Raw genomic sequence first — 16,992 nt, 5'->3', positions numbered from 1 at the left:
AAGTCAAGATATACTATATCTACAGCATTTCCCTGATCCACCCAGTCAGTGATTCTGTCATAGAAGGAAATTAAGTTAGTCTGACATGACTTGTTAGTTACAAACCCATGCTGACTCTGGTTAATCACTTCATTCTTATCCAGGTACTTACATACATGTTGTTTAATAATTTGTTCAAAGATCTTTCCTGGTATAGAAGTCAGACTCACCGGCCTATAGTTCCCTGGGTCCACCTTCTTCCCCTTTTTGAAGATAGGAACATTTGCTCTTCTCCAGTCTTCTGGGACTTCTCCTGTTTTCCAAGAATTTTCAAAGATTATGGAGAGTGGTTCTAAAATTTCTTCTACGATCTCCTTCAGTACTCTGGGGTGTAATTCATCTGGACCTGGAGACTTGAACTCATTTATGTTAGCTAAATATTCCCTCACAATCTTTCTGTTTACAGATAACTTGGATTCCTCTATTCCTTTAAAAGGACAGTGAAGATCAGTTGATGTTACATTTTCTTTCTGAGAGAAAACAGATGCAAAATAGGAATTAAAAAGTTCGGCCTTCTCAACATCCTTTCTTACCATTTCTCCATTTTCATCCTGTAAAAATCCTATAGCATCTTTGACTTTTCTTTTACTTTTGACATACCCCCAAAATCCTTTTTTATTGCTTTTGACATCTCTTGCAAGCCATAATTCATTGTCAGCTTTAGCTAACCTGATACGTGCCCTACAGGTTCTGCAGACTGCATTATAATCTTCTTTAGATATGCCTCCCTCTTTCCATTTGATAAACATTTCTTTCTTTCTTTTTAGCATGTGTTTAAGTTCTGTGTTCATCCATCCTGGTTTCCTTAAATGCTTCCCGTTCTTCCTACTTTTCGGGATTGTTAACGATTGTGCTTTGAGAATCTCATTTTTAAAAATTTCCCATCCTTCCTGGACATTTTTGTCCTTAAGGACATGCAGCCATTGGATCCCTCCTATTCTCTTTCTGAGTCTCTTAAAATCTGCCTTTCTAAAATCTAACCTTGAAGTTTGAGTCTTCACATGTCTTCCTCCTCTAGTTATCCAAAATTCTATAATAGCATGATCGCTGCCTCCTAGGGTCCCAGCCACCTTTACCTCCTCAACCATTTCCTCCCTGTTTATAAGGATTAGATCCAAAGTAGCAGATCCCCTTGTTTTCTCCCCTACCTTTTGGAAGATAAAGTTGTCAGCAAGAGAGGATAAGAATTTGCTTGACCTGTTAGTTTTACTTGAGAGAGATTCCCAACAAATGTCTGGATAGTTGAAATCTCCCATGACCACTACGTCATATTTTTTGGAGAACTTGGTCATTTGATACATAAAGAGTTCATCCATATCTTCAGGTTGCCCAGGTGGCCTGTAGTAAATGCCTACAATGGTGTCCTTTCCGTTGTTCTCTCCTTGTATTCTTACCCAGACAGTTCCCACAGAACTCCCAGTCTCTGAAGCTTCGATCTCTGTGCAGATATTCGCTTTTCTAACATACAATGCAACACCTCCTCCTCGTTTATCAAGTCTGTTTCTTGCAAATAAGTTGTATCCTTTTAGCCTTTTATTCCCATCATGTGTATCGTCCCACCAAGTTTCAGTGATTCCAATGACATCATATTCCTTTTCCTGCATTAGTAGTTCCAATTCTCCTTGTTTGTTGCCCATGCTTTGTGCATTTGTATAAAAACATTTTAGTTTGTGATTGGTTTCTCTTCCTCCCATATTTTTATTATTTAAATTGTTTTGTCTTTGTTCTTCCTTTCCACTTCCAGTAGCAGAGATCTCAATAGTATTTGTCAGCTGTATGGCTTTTTCTGGCCTTTTGCTTCCCTTCCCACATTGTTCTGGTATAAAGCTCTCCTGATGAGTGCAGCAAGGCGACTTCCAAATACATGTTTTCCAGTCTTCGTAAGGTGCACCCCATCTCTAGCAAGTAGTCCATCGTATAGGTAATTCATTCCGTGATCCAGAAATCCAAATCCTTGTTGACGGCACCATCGACGTAGCCAGTTGTTCACCTGTAGAATCTTATTCCACCTCATTGTTCCATGGTCATCCACTGGGAGGATGGATGAGAAGACCACCTGCGCTCCCAATTCTTTCACTTTCTTGCCTAAGTCTTCAAAGTCACTGCAGATGGTTTCCAGGTCCTTTCTTGCGGTGTCATTTGTCCCCACATGTATTAGCAGGAATGGGTAGTGATCTGTAGGTCTGAAGAGTCTTGATATCCTGTCAGACACATCTGTAATTTTTGCTCCTGGAAGACAGCACATTTCTCTTGAGGTTATGTCTGGTCTGCAGATAGCGGCCTCTGTTCCTCTTAACAGGGAATCCCCCATGACCACCACTCTCCGTTTTTTCTTCACAACATTCTTCTTTCTCCATCCAGGAGGATTCTGAGGGCTTACAAGGTTATTCATTGCTGGCAAAGTCTTATCTTGCTGTATTTCTTCATGGTTCTCCTGCGAGAGAGCCTGGTACTGGTTCCTGAGCAGTATGGCTGCTGACTGCCTCTCGATCCTCCTGCTTCTGTGGGTCACATGCTTCCATTCCTCTGTTTCCTCAGGTGCAGAGAGAATTTCTTCTCTTTCTGAATCATGAAGAGATAATTCTGCTCTGTCTAAGAACTCTTCACCTTCCTTAATGATTTTCAAGGAAGTTAACCTCTCTTCTAGATTTCGCAACTTTTCCTCCAAGAGGGACACAAGCTTGCATTTCTGGCATGTGAAGTTTGGCTTTTCCACTGGCAAGTCTGTGAACATGTAGCAGGATATGCAGCTCACCAAATGGCTCCTGGACTCTTCCATGTTCTTACTGTTAATGTTCTGAAAACAGTGAAAAAAGCTTCAATATGCGTGTGCCGGCAGGCGCGCTGTTTACTGATGTCCTCTTTCCAGCTCCAACAGCCAAAATCCAGTGTTCTTTGAGCTCGCGGAGACTCTTCACTTACCCCAAAATGCAGTGGGAATATGCAAATTATCTCCTCAGGACTCCTCCCCTGGTTTTTCCATCACCAGCCCGATGTCTCCATCTAGAGGTCATATCACAGATCACATATAATCACCAGCCCGATGTCTCCATCTAGAGGTCATATCACTGATCACATATAATCACCAGCCCGATGTCACCATCTAGAGGTCATATCACAGATCACATATAATCACCAGCCCGATGTCTCCATCTAGAGGTCATATCACAGATCACATATAATCACCAGCCCGATGTCACCATCTAGAGGTCATATCACAGATCACATATAATCACCAGCCCGATATCTCCATCTAGAGGACATATCACAGATCACATATAATCACCAGCCCGATATCTCCATCTAGAGGACATATCACAGATCACATATAATCACCACCAGTCCTTTCAGCCTGATGCCACCCTCGCACATGGTCCATGTGACATGCAGAAGTAGTTCTGTTGCTTTGAAAGCATTCAGCAACTATTGGATGTAACACAAGCACATGAGACAGGAAGTGTTGTGCTCCAGAAGCATCCAGCAACTAGAGGGGTTAATACAGTCACAGGAGAAGGGGAGTGTTTTAGCAGAGCCCCAGGGAGATTGTGGAGAAGTTGTTTACTGTCTGGCTGGAGTCGAAGAGAAAGGTGGTGTGTGTGTTATGTATCTCACAGAAGCGCCCCTGCAAGTGAAAAGGATTCAAGTCAGGAGTGAAGCTAAGCACAGGTCAAGTAGAGTTCCTGAACTAGCAGCTGTCAGGCAGAAAGATAAGGACTGGAAGAAATGGTGTCACAGGGATCATCTCCCTCAGCAAACCCTCACCCCCTCCTCCATACCACTGTGCTGTAAAGAATGCTGTGCTCATTAATGTGCCTTTGCATTAGTACTGTGCTGTCCTGTACTACTGGGAGGACTGTGAGCTGCTGTGCTGATAAGGAAACTGTACTGTTTGTCACTGGAGCCTGTTGCTCATAAGACTTAAGCCGCACAGCCAGTGCAAGTTCTTATTAAACCACCCCCCACATGCTACATCCCACCCTCCACATCCAGCCCTGAGCCCCCACATGGTACGCTGCCCCTCACATTCAGTCCCATGCCCCTCCAATATTCAGGACCCCAGAAGTCAGATTTGTGGCAACTGTATTTTATTAATTAAATAAATCATAAAATAAACTTTTCCCTTTAGAAATAGTCAGTGGGGGCCATGAGGTGCGGAGCCCCCCGGAGCAGAGGAAAGGCTTCTATGTACAGTGTGAGTCAGCAGAGCGCGGGGCCCCGGGCCCTGGGTCACCTCCTCTTCTCCTTCACGCTGTAGGACAGAACCAGGGGTGCGGGCTGAAAGACAAGCAGGAGACGTGAGTAGGGGCCACACACATGCCGTGGACAGGGGATGGGGGTCACACCAGGCACATGGGGGACACACACACGCCGTGGACAGAGGGGGCCACACACACACACACACACGCCGTGGACAGAGGGGGCCACACACACGCCGTGGACAGAGGGGGCCACACACACGCCGTGGACAGAGGGGGCCACACACACACACGCCGTGGACAGAGGGGGCCACACACACACACGCCGTGGACAGAGGGGGCCACACACACACACACGCCGTGGACAGAGGGGGCCACACACACACACACGCCGTGGACAGAGGGGGCCACACACACACACACGCCGTGGACAGAGGGGGCCACACACACACACACGCCGTGGACAGAGGGGGCCACACACACACACACGCCGTGGACAGAGGGGGCCACACACACACACACGCCGTGGACAGAGGGGGCCACACACACACACACGCCGTGGACAGAGGGGGCCACACACACACACACGCCGTGGACAGAGGGGGCCACACACACACACACGCCGTGGACAGAGGGGGCCACACACACACACACGCCGTGGACAGAGGGGGCCACACACACACACACACACACGCCGTGGACAGAGGGGGCCACACACACACACGCCGTGGACAGAGGGGGCCACACACACGCCGTGGACAGAGGGGGCCACACACACACGCGCCGTGGACAGAGGGGGCCACACACACACACGCCGTGGACAGAGGGGGCCACACACACACACGCCGTGGACAGAGGGGGCCACACACACACGCCGTGGACAGAGGGGGCCACACACACACACGCCGTGGACAGAGGGGGCCACACACACACACGCCGTGGACAGAGGGGGCCACACACACACACGCCGTGGACAGAGGGGGCCACACACACACACGCCGTGGACAGAGGGGGCCACACACACACACACGCCGTGGGCAGAGGGGGCCACACACACCGTGGAGAGAGGGGGCCACACACACCGTGGAGAGAGGGGGCCACACACACCGTGGACAGAGGGGGCCACACACACACGCCGTGGACAGAGGGGGCCACACACACACACGCCGTGGACAGAGGGGGCCACACACACACACGCCGTGGACAGAGGGGGCCACACACACACACGCCGTGGACAGAGGGGGCCACACACACACACACGCCGTGGACAGAGGGGGCCACACACACACACACGCCGTGGACAGAGGGGGCCACACACACACACACGCCGTGGACAGAGGGGGCCACACACACACACACACACGCCGTGGACAGAGGGGGCCACACACACACGCCGTGGACAGAGGGGGCCACACACACACACACACACGCCGTGGACAGAGGGGGCCACACACACACGCCGTGGACAGAGGGGGCCACACACACACGCCGTGGACAGAGGGGGCCACACACACACACGCCGTGGACAGAGGGGGCCACACACACACGCCGTGGACAGAGGGGGCCACACACACACACGCCGTGGACAGAGGGGGCCACACACACACACGCCGTGGACAGAGGGGGCCACACACACACACGCCGTGGACAGAGGGGGCCACACACACACACGCCGTGGACAGAGGGGGCCACACACACAAACGCCGTGGACAGAGGGGGCCACACACACACACACACGCCGTGGACAGAGGGGGCCACACACACACACACGCCGTGGACAGAGGGGGCCACACACACACACACACACGCCGTGGACAGAGGGGGCCACACACACACGCCGTGGACAGAGGGGGCCACACACACACGCCGTGGACAGAGGGGGCCACACACACACACACGCCGTGGACAGAGGGGGCCACACACACACGCCGTGGACAGAGGGGGCCACACACACACACGCCGTGGACAGAGGGGGCCACACACACACGCCGTGGACAGAGGGGGCCACACACACACACGCCGTGGACAGAGGGGGCCACACACACACACGCCGTGGACAGAGGGGGCCACACACACACACGCCGTGGACAGAGGGGGCCACACACACACACGCCGTGGACAGAGGGGGCCACACACACACACGCCGTGGACAGAGGGGGCCACACACACAAACGCCGTGGACAGAGGGGGCCACACACACACACGCCGTGGACAGAGGGGGCCACACACACACGCCGTGGACAGAGGGGGCCACACACACACACACGCCGTGGAGAGAGGGGGCCACACACACCGTGGATAGAGGGGGCCACACACACACACGCCGTGGACAGAGGGGGCCACACACACACACGCCGTGGACAGAGGGGGCCACACACACACACGCCGTGGACAGAGGGGGCCACACACACACACGCCGTGGACAGAGGGGGCCACACACACACACGCCGTGGACAGAGGGGGCCACACACACACACGCCGTGGACAGAGGGGGCCACACACACACACGCCGTGGACAGAGGGGGCCACACACACACACGCCGTGGACAGAGGGGGCCACACACACACACGCCGTGGACAGAGGGGGCCACACACACACACGCCGTGGACAGAGGGGGCCACACACACACACGCCGTGGACAGAGGGGGCCACACACACACGCCGTGGACAGAGGGGGCCACACACACACACACGCCGTGGACAGAGGGGGTCACACACACCGTGGAGAGAGGGGGCCACACACACCGTGGACAGAGGGGGCCACACACACACGCCGTGGATAGAGGGGGCCACACACACACACGCCGTGGACAGAGGGGGCCACACACACACACGCCGTGGACAGAGGGGGCCACACACACACACGCCGTGGACAGAGGGGGCCACACACACACACGCCGTGGACAGAGGGGGCCACACACACACACGCCGTGGACAGAGGGGGCCACACACACACACGCCGTGGACAGAGGGGGCCACACACACACACGCCGTGGACAGAGGGGGCCACACACACACACGCCGTGGACAGAGGGGGCCACACACACACACGGTACATGGGGGCCACACACACACGGTACATGGGGGCCACACACACACACGGTACATGGGGGCCACACACACACACACGGTACATGGGGGCCACACACACACACACGGTACATGGGGGCCACACACACGGTACATGGGGGCCACACACACGGTACATGGGGGCCACACACACGGTACATGGGGGCCACACACACGGTACATGGGGGCCACACACACACACACACGGTACATGGGGGCCACACACACACACACACACGGTACATGGGGGCCACACACACACACGGTACATGGGGGCCACACACACACACACGGTACATGGGGGCCACACACACACACACACACGGTACATGGGGGCCACACACACACACACACACGGTACATGGGGGCCACACACACACACGGTACATGGGGGCCACACACACACACGGTACATGGGGGCCACACACACACACGGTACATGGGGGCCACACACACACACGGTACATGGGGGCCACACACACACACGGTACATGGGGGCCACACACACACACGGTACATGGGGGCCACACACACACACGGTACATGGGGGCCACACACACACACGGTACATGGGGGCCACACACACACACGGTACATGGGGGTCACACACACACACGGTACATGGGGGTCACACACACACACGGTACATGGGGGCCACACACACACACACGGTACATGGGGGCCACACACACACACACGGTACATGGGGGCCACACACACACACGGTACATGGGAGCCACACACACACACGGTACATGGGGGCCACACACACACACGGTACATGGGGGCCACACACACACACGGTACATGGGGGCCACACACACACACGGTACATGGGGGTCACACACACACACGGTACATGGGGGTCACACACACACACGGTACATGGGGGTCACACACACACACGGTACATGGGGGCCACACACACACACACGGTACATGGGGGCCACACACACACACACGGTACATGGGGGCCACACACACACACGGTACATGGGAGCCACACACACACACGGTACATGGGGGCCACACACACACACACACGGTACATGGGGGCCACACACACACACACACACGGTACATGGGGGCCACACACACGGTACATGGGGGCCACACACACGGTACATGGGGGCCACACACACGGTACATGGGGGCCACACACACGGTACATGGGGGCCACACACACGGTACATGGGGGCCACACACACGGTACATGGGGGCCACACACACGGTACATGGGGGCCACACACACGGTACATGGGGGCCACACACACGGTACATGGGGGCCACACACACGGTACATGGGGGCCACACACACGGTACATGGGGGCCACACACACGGTACATGGGGGCCACACACACACACACGGTACATGGGGGCCACACACACACGGTACATGGGGGCCACACACACACACACGGTACATGGGGGCCACACACACACACACGGTACATGGGGGCCACACACACACACACACGGTACATGGGGGCCACACACACACACACACGGTACATGGGGGCCACACACACACACACACGGTACATGGGGGCCACACACACACACACACGGTACATGGGGGCCACACACACACACACACACGGTACATGGGGGCCACACACACACACACACGGTACATGGGGGCCACACACACACACACACACGGTACATGGGGGCCACACACACACACGGTACATGGGGGCCACACACACACACGGTACATGGGGGCCACACACACACACACACGGTACATGGGGGCCACACACACACACACACGGTACATGGGGGCCACACACACACACACACGGTACATGGGGGCCACACACACACACACACGGTACATGGGGGCCACACACACACACACACGGTACATGGGGGCCACACACACACACACACGGTACATGGGGGCCACACACACACACGGTACATGGGGGCCACACACACACACGGTACATGGGGGCCACACACACACACACGGTACATGGGGGCCACACACACACACGGTACATGGGGGCCACACACACACACACGGTACATGGGGGCCACACACACACACACACGGTACATGGGGGCCACACACACGGTACATGGGGGCCACACACACACGGTACATGGGGGCCACACACACACGGTACATGGGGGCCACACACATGGTACATGGGGGCCACACACATGGTACATGGGGGCCACACACATGGTACATGGGGGCCACACACACACACACGGTACATGGGGGCCACACACACACACACGGTACATGGGGGCCACACACACACACACGGTACATGGGGGCCACACACACACACGGTACATGGGGGCCACACACACACACGGTACATGGGGGCCACACACACACACGGTACATGGGGGCCACACACACACACACGGTACATGGGGGCCACACACACACACACACGGTACATGGGGGCCACACACACACACACGGTACATGGGGGCCACACACACACACACGGTACATGGGGGCCACACACACACACACGGTACATGGGGGCCACACACACACACACGGTACATGGGGGCCACACACACACACACACGGTACATGGGGGCCACACACACACACACACGGTACATGGGGGCCACACACACACACACACGGTACATGGGGGCCACACACACACACACACGGTACATGGGGGCCACACACACACGGTACATGGGGGCCACACACACACGGTACATGGGGGCCACACACACGGTACATGGGGGCCACACACACACACGGTACATGGGGGCCACACACACACACGGTACATGGGGGCCACACACACACACGGTACATGGGGGCCACACACACACACACGGTACATGGGGGCCACACACACACACGGTACATGGGGGCCACACACACACGGTACATGGGGGCCACACACACACGGTACATGGGGGCCACACACACACGGTACATGGGGGCCACACACACACACGGTACATGGGGGCCACACACACACGGTACATGGGGGCCACACACACACGGTACATGGGGGCCACACACACACACGGTACATGGGGGCCACACACACACACACACGGTACATGGGGGCCACACACACACACACACACGGTACATGGGGGCCACACACACACGGTACATGGGGGCCACACACACACACACACGGTACATGGGGGCCACACACACACACACACGGTACATGGGGGCCACACACACACACACACACGGTACATGGGGGCCACACACACACACACACACGGTACATGGGGGCCACACACACACACACGGTACATGGGGGCCACACACACACACGGTACATGGGGGCCACACACACACACGGTACATGGGGGCCACACACACACACACACGGTACATGGGGGCCACACACACACACACACACGGTACATGGGGGCCACACACACACACACACGGTACATGGGGGCCACACACACACACACACGGTACATGGGGGCCACACACACACACACGGTACATGGGGGCCACACACACACACACACACGGTACATGGGGGCCACACACACGGTACATGGGGGTCACACACACACACGGTACATGGGGGCCACACACACACACGGTACATGGGGGTCACACACACACACGGTACATGGGGGTCACACACACACACACACACACACACACACACACACGGTACATGGGGGCCACACACACACGGTACATGGGGGCCACACACACACACGGTACATGGGGGCCACACACACACACGGTACATGGGGGCCACACACACACACGGTACATGGGGGCCACACACACACACGGTACATGGGGGTCACACACACGGTACATGGGGGCCACACACACACACACGGTACATGGGGGCCACACACACACACGGTACATGGGAGCCACACACACACACGGTACATGGGGGCCACACACACACACGGTACATGGGGGCCACACACACACACACGGTACATGGGGGCCACACACACGGTACATGGGGGCCACACACACGGTACATGGGGGCCACACACACACACACGGTACATGGGGGCCACACACACACACACACGGTACATGGGGGCCACACACACACACACACGGTACATGGGGGCCACACACACGGTACATGGGGGCCACACACACGGTACATGGGGGCCACACACACACACACGGTACATGGGGGCCACACACACACACACACGGTACATGGGGGTCACACACACACACGGTACATGGGGGTCACACACACACACGGTACATGGGGGTCACACACACACACGGTACATGGGGGTCACACACACACACGGTACATGGGGGTCACACACACACACGGTACATGGGGGTCACACACACACACGGTACATGGGGGTCACACACACACACACACGGTACATGGGGGTCACACACACACACACACGGTACATGGGGGTCACACACACACACACACGGTACATGGGGGTCACACACACACACACACGGTACATGGGGGTCACACACACACACACGGTACATGGGGGTCACACACACACACACGGTACATGGGGGTCACACACACACACACGGTACATGGGGGTCACACACACACACACGGTACATGGGGGTCACACACACACACACGGTACATGGGGGTCACACACACACACACGGTACATGGGGGTCACACACACACACACGGTACATGGGGGTCACACACACACACACGGTACATGGGGGTCACACACACACACACGGTACATGGGGGTCACACACACACACGGTACATGGGGGTCACACACACACACGGTACATGGGGGTCACACACACACACGGTACATGGGGGTCACACACACACACGGTACATGGGGGTCACACACACACACGGTACATGGGGGTCACACACACACACGGTACATGGGGGTCACACACACACACGGTACATGGGGGTCACACACACACACGGTACATGGGGGTCACACACACACACACACGGTACATGGGGGTCACACACACACACACACGGTACATGGGGGTCACACACACACACACACGGTACATGGGGGTCACACACACACACACACGGTACATGGGGGTCACACACACACACACACGGTACATGGGGGTCACACACACACACACACACGGTACATGGGGGTCACACACACGGTACATGGGGGTCACACACACGGTACATGGGGGTCACACACACGGTACATGGGGGTCACACACACACACACACGGTACATGGGGGTCACACACACACACACACGGTACATGGGGGTCACACACACACACACACACACACGGTACATGGGGGGGGTCACACACACACGGTACATGGGGGGGTCACACACACACGCCGTGGACAGGGGGCTCACCTTCCCATACCAGTGCGTCAGCCACAGCTGCTTCATGGTCATGTGATCTGGGAGGTGGGCGCTGTCAATCATCAGATGAACCTGAGCAGAAGAGGATGTGGAGACCTCGTCATCAGCGCCCCGTACCCATCCCCCACCTCCTAATACATAGACTGGAGGCGCCAGCTCCTCCTACATGACTATATACAGAGCTGTGCAGGAATGGCAGGTGGGGCGGAATAAATGCTGCAGTCAGAAGCTTCCAGAAACAAAAGGGTTAATGGATTATTCTAAATGAACGAAGATGCAAAGTGACATGAGAACTGGAAATTCCCCCGCCATCCAGAGACCCCACCCGTCCGCCATCCTGAGACCCCCCTATCCCGCCATCCAGAGACCTCCCCCGTCCGCAATCCAGAGACCCCCCTATCCCGCCATCCAGAGACCTCCCCCGTCCGCAATCCAGAGACCCCCCTATCCCGCCATCCAGAGACCTCCCCCGTCCGCAATCCAGAGACCCCCCGCCCGCCATCCAGAGACCTCCCCCGTCCGCCATCCAGAGACCCCCCGCCGCCATCCAGAGACCCCCCCTATCCCGCCATCCAGAGACTCCCCCCTATCCCGCCATCCAGAGACTCCCCCCTATCCCGCCATCCAGAGACTCCCCCCTATCCCGCCATCCAGAGACCCCCCCTATCCCGCCATCCAGAGACTCCCCCCTATCCCGCCATCCAGAGACTCCCCCCTATCCCGCCATCCAGAGACCTCCCCCGTCCGCCATCCAGAGACCCCCCGCCGCCATCCAGAGACCCCCCCTATCCCGCCATCCAGAGACTCCCCCCTATCCCGCCATCCAGAGACTCCCCCCTATCCCGCCATCCAGAGACTCCCCCCTATCCCGCCATCCAGAGACTCCCCCCTATCCCGCCATCCAGAGACTCCCCCCTATCCCGCCATCCAGAGACCCCCCCCCGCCATCCAGAGACCCCCCCCGCCATCCAGAAACTCCCCCCTATCCCGCCATCCAGAGACTCCCCCCTATCCCGCCATCCAGAGACTCCCCCCTATCCCGCCATCCAGAGACCCCCCCCGTCCGCCATCCAGAGACCCCCCCCCGTCCGCCATCCAGAGACCCCCCCCGTCCGCCATCCAGAGACCCCCCCCGTCCGCCATCCAGAGACCCCCCCCCGTCCGCCATCCAGAGACCCCCCCCCGTCCGCCATCCAGAGACCCCCCCCCGTCCGCCATCCAGAGACCCCCCCCCCGTCCGCCATCCAGAGACCCCCCCCCGTCCGCCATCCAGAGACCCCCCCCCGTCCGCCATCCAGAGACCCCCCCCCGTCCGCCATCCAGAGACCCCCCCCGTCCGCCATCCAGAGACCCCCCCCGTCCGCCATCCAGAGACCCCCCCGTCCGCCATCCAGAGACCCCCCCCGTCCGCCATCCAGAGACCCCCCCCGTCCGCCATCCAGAGACCCCCCCCGTCCGCCATCCAGAGACCTCCCCCGTCGCCATCCAGAGACCCCCCCCTATCCCGCCATCCAGAGACTCCCCCCTATCCCGCCATCCAGAGACCCCCCCCGTCATCCAGAGACCCCCCGCCGCCATCCAGAGACTCCCCCCTATCCCGCCATCCAGAGACTCCCCCCTATCCCGCCATCCAGAGACTCCCCCCTATCCCGCCATCCAGAGACTCCCCCCTATCCCGCCATCCAGAGACCCCCCCCGTCCGCCATCCAGAGACCCCCCCCGTCCGCCATCCAGAGACCCCCCCGTCCGCCATCCAGAGACCCCCCCGTCCGCCATCCAGAGACCCCCCCCGTCCGCCATCCAGAGACCCCCCCCCGTCCGCCATCCAGAGACCCCCCCCCGTCCGCCATCCAGAGACCCCCCCCGTCCGCCATCCAGAGACCCCCCCCGTCCGCCATCCAGAGACCCCCCCCGTCCGCCATCCAGAGACCCCCCCCCGTCCGCCATCCAGAGACCCCCCCCGTCCGCCATCCAGAGACCCCCCCCCGTCCGCCATCCAGAGACCCCCCCGTCCGCCATCCAGAGACCCCCCCTATCCCGCCATCCAGAGACCCCCCCTATCCCGCCATCCAGAGACCCCCCCTATCCCGCCATCCAGAGACCCTCCCTATCCCGCCATCCAGAGACCCCCCCCCGTCATCCATCCAGAGACTGAGGTGCAGGGCGGTCATGCAGCCACTGATGATGATGATGGTAGGGTTTGAGCCCATATATTATTTTGCCGGCTTTTTATAAATCCTCCAGACAGTTTTGGTCTTTGTACGCATGGCTAATTCGTATGATCATTACTAAGTGGGCGTGGCTCATAGGATTTTCTGTGGGCGTGTCTTCTGGCTGCTCTGCATTATTACCAGTGAGCCACACCCCCTTGACAGTCCATATGAACTAGCAGTAATAAGAGGCCACATCTGTGGGATTTATAAAGTCAGGGAACAGAGGAGCAGCGGGATGGAGAAGAGCAGGACCCCGCCAGACGCCCCCGCTGACAGCGCCACTAACACGTCCATCACCGGCGCCGCTCGCTCTGCAGCTTCTCCCCACACCCGCAGGACGCCTGCAAATGCTGCGCGGTATCACATGTCGGCTTATTACCTGTGGAAATGGCGCCCCAAGGCGGTGAGCGAGGACTCTGCGTAGGTGACGGATCTCTGAGCGGACCGAACATCTGACATATTTGTGCTGTAAAGAGATGTGAGGGGACAGTATGAGGGAGAGGGCAAGAGAGCGGGCGAGGGTAAGAGAGCGGGGAAGGGGGGAGAGCGGCCTCGGTCACCTATCAGAGGCGGGGAAGGGGGGAGAGCGGCCTCGGTCACCTATCAGAGGCGGGGAAGGGGGGAGAGCGGCCTCGGTCACCTATCAGAGGCGGGGAAGGGGGAGAGCGGCCTCGGTCACCTATCAGAGGCGGGGAAGGGGGGACGAGCGGCCTCGGTCACCTATCAGAGGCGGGGAAGGGGGGACGAGCGGCCTCGGTCACCTATCAGAGGCGGGGAAGGGGGGACGAGCGGCCTCGGTCACCTATCAGAGGCGGGGAAGGGGGGACGAGCGGCCTCGGTCACCTATCAGAGGCGGGGAAGGGGGGACGAGCGGCCTCGGTCACCTATCAGAGGCGGGGAAGGGGGGACGAGCGGCCTCGGTCACCTATCAGAGGCGGGGAAGGGGGAGAGCGGCCTCGGTCACCTATCAGAGGCGGGGAAGGGGGAGAGCGGCCTCGGTCACCTATCAGAGGCGGGGAAGGGGGAGAGCGGCCTCGGTCACCTATCAGAGGCGGGGAAGGGGGAGAGCGGCCTCGGTCACCTATCAGAGGCGGGGAAGGGGGAGAGCGGCCTCGGTCACCTATCAGAGGCGGGGAAGGGGGAGAGCGGCCTCGGTCACCTATCAGAGGCGGGGAAGGGGGAGAGCGGCCTCGGTCACCTATCAGAGGCGGGGAAGGGGGAGAGCGGCCTCGGTCACCTATCAGAGGCGGGGAAGGGGGAGAGCGGCCTCGGTCACCTATCAGAGGCGGGGAAGGGGGAGAGCGGCCTCGGTCACCTATCAGAGGCGGGGAAGGGGGAGAGCGGCCTCGGTCACCTATCAGAGGCGGGGAAGGGGGAGAGCGGCCTCGGTCACCTATCAGAGGCGGGGAAGGGGGAGAGCGGCCTCGGTCACCTATCAGAGGCGGGGAAGGGGGAGAGCGGCCTCGGTCACCTATCAGAGGCGGGGAAGGGGGAAAGCGGCCTCGGTCACCTATCAGAGGCGGGGAAGGGGGAGAGCGGCCTCGGTCACCTATCAGAGGAGAGGGGTGCTGGAGGAGGAGCAGCGGCAGTGAGTAATCAACGACAAGGGGAGTTGGGAGAAGAGCAGCTTTCGTGAGGGACCACAGGCAAGGAGAATCAGAAGAGAATAGTGATGTGAGGGATCGGAGGCGAGGGGCATCGGGGGAGAGCAGCGACGGTGAGGGATCGGAGGCGAGGGGCATCGGGGGAGAGCAGCGACGGTGAGGGATCGGAGGCGAGGGGCATCGGGGGAGAGCAGCGACGGTGAGGGATCGGAGGCGAGGGGCATCGGGGGAGAGCAGCGACGGTGAGGGATCGGAGGCGAGGGGCATCGGGGGAGAGCAGCGACGGTGAGGGATCGGAGGCGAGGGGCATCGGGGGAGAGCAGCGACGGTGAGGGATCGGAGGCGAGGGGCATCGGGGGAGAGCAGCGACGGTGAGGGATCGGAGGCGAGGGGCATCGGGGGAGAGCAGCGACGGTGAGGGATCGGAGGCGAGGGGCATCGGGGGAGAGCAGCGACGGTGAGGGATCGGAGGCGAGGGGCATCGGGGGAGAGCAGCGACGGTGAGGGATCGGAGGCGAGGGGCATCGGGGGAGAGCAGCGACGGTGAGGG

At 58.8% G+C, this 16,992-nt stretch overlaps 1 protein-coding gene across 6 annotated transcripts in view; it reads right to left on the bottom strand.

Moving 5' to 3' along the window:
* Positions 1-4,107: 4,107 nt before the first annotated feature.
* PCGF1 (polycomb group ring finger 1) overlaps positions 4,108-16,992 on the bottom strand; it is a 37,348-nt gene continuing 24,463 nt past the window's right edge. For 5 of the 6 annotated variants that reach the window (XM_073657905.1, XM_073657886.1, XM_073657912.1 and 2 more), the window contains 3 exons: positions 15,218-15,304; positions 12,617-12,697; positions 4,108-4,314 (listed from right to left, as the gene is read on the bottom strand). In XM_073657905.1, coding sequence (XP_073514006.1) covers positions 4,267-4,314; positions 12,617-12,697; positions 15,218-15,304 — 216 coding nt within the window. In that variant the 3' untranslated portion in view covers positions 4,108-4,266. The remainder of the gene's footprint in view (positions 4,315-12,616; positions 12,698-15,217; positions 15,305-16,992) is intronic. The other variant, XM_073657890.1, reaches the window with a different exon arrangement.

The sequence above is a fragment of the Phyllobates terribilis genome, unplaced genomic scaffold (genome assembly GCF_046119375.1).
Source record: "Phyllobates terribilis strain yellow unplaced genomic scaffold, ASM4611937v1 Scaffold_1__5_contigs__length_1240528914, whole genome shotgun sequence".
In the NCBI taxonomy this organism is placed as follows: Eukaryota; Metazoa; Chordata; class Amphibia; order Anura; family Dendrobatidae; genus Phyllobates; species Phyllobates terribilis.
This window is presented reverse-complemented; position numbering and strand designations above follow the sequence as displayed.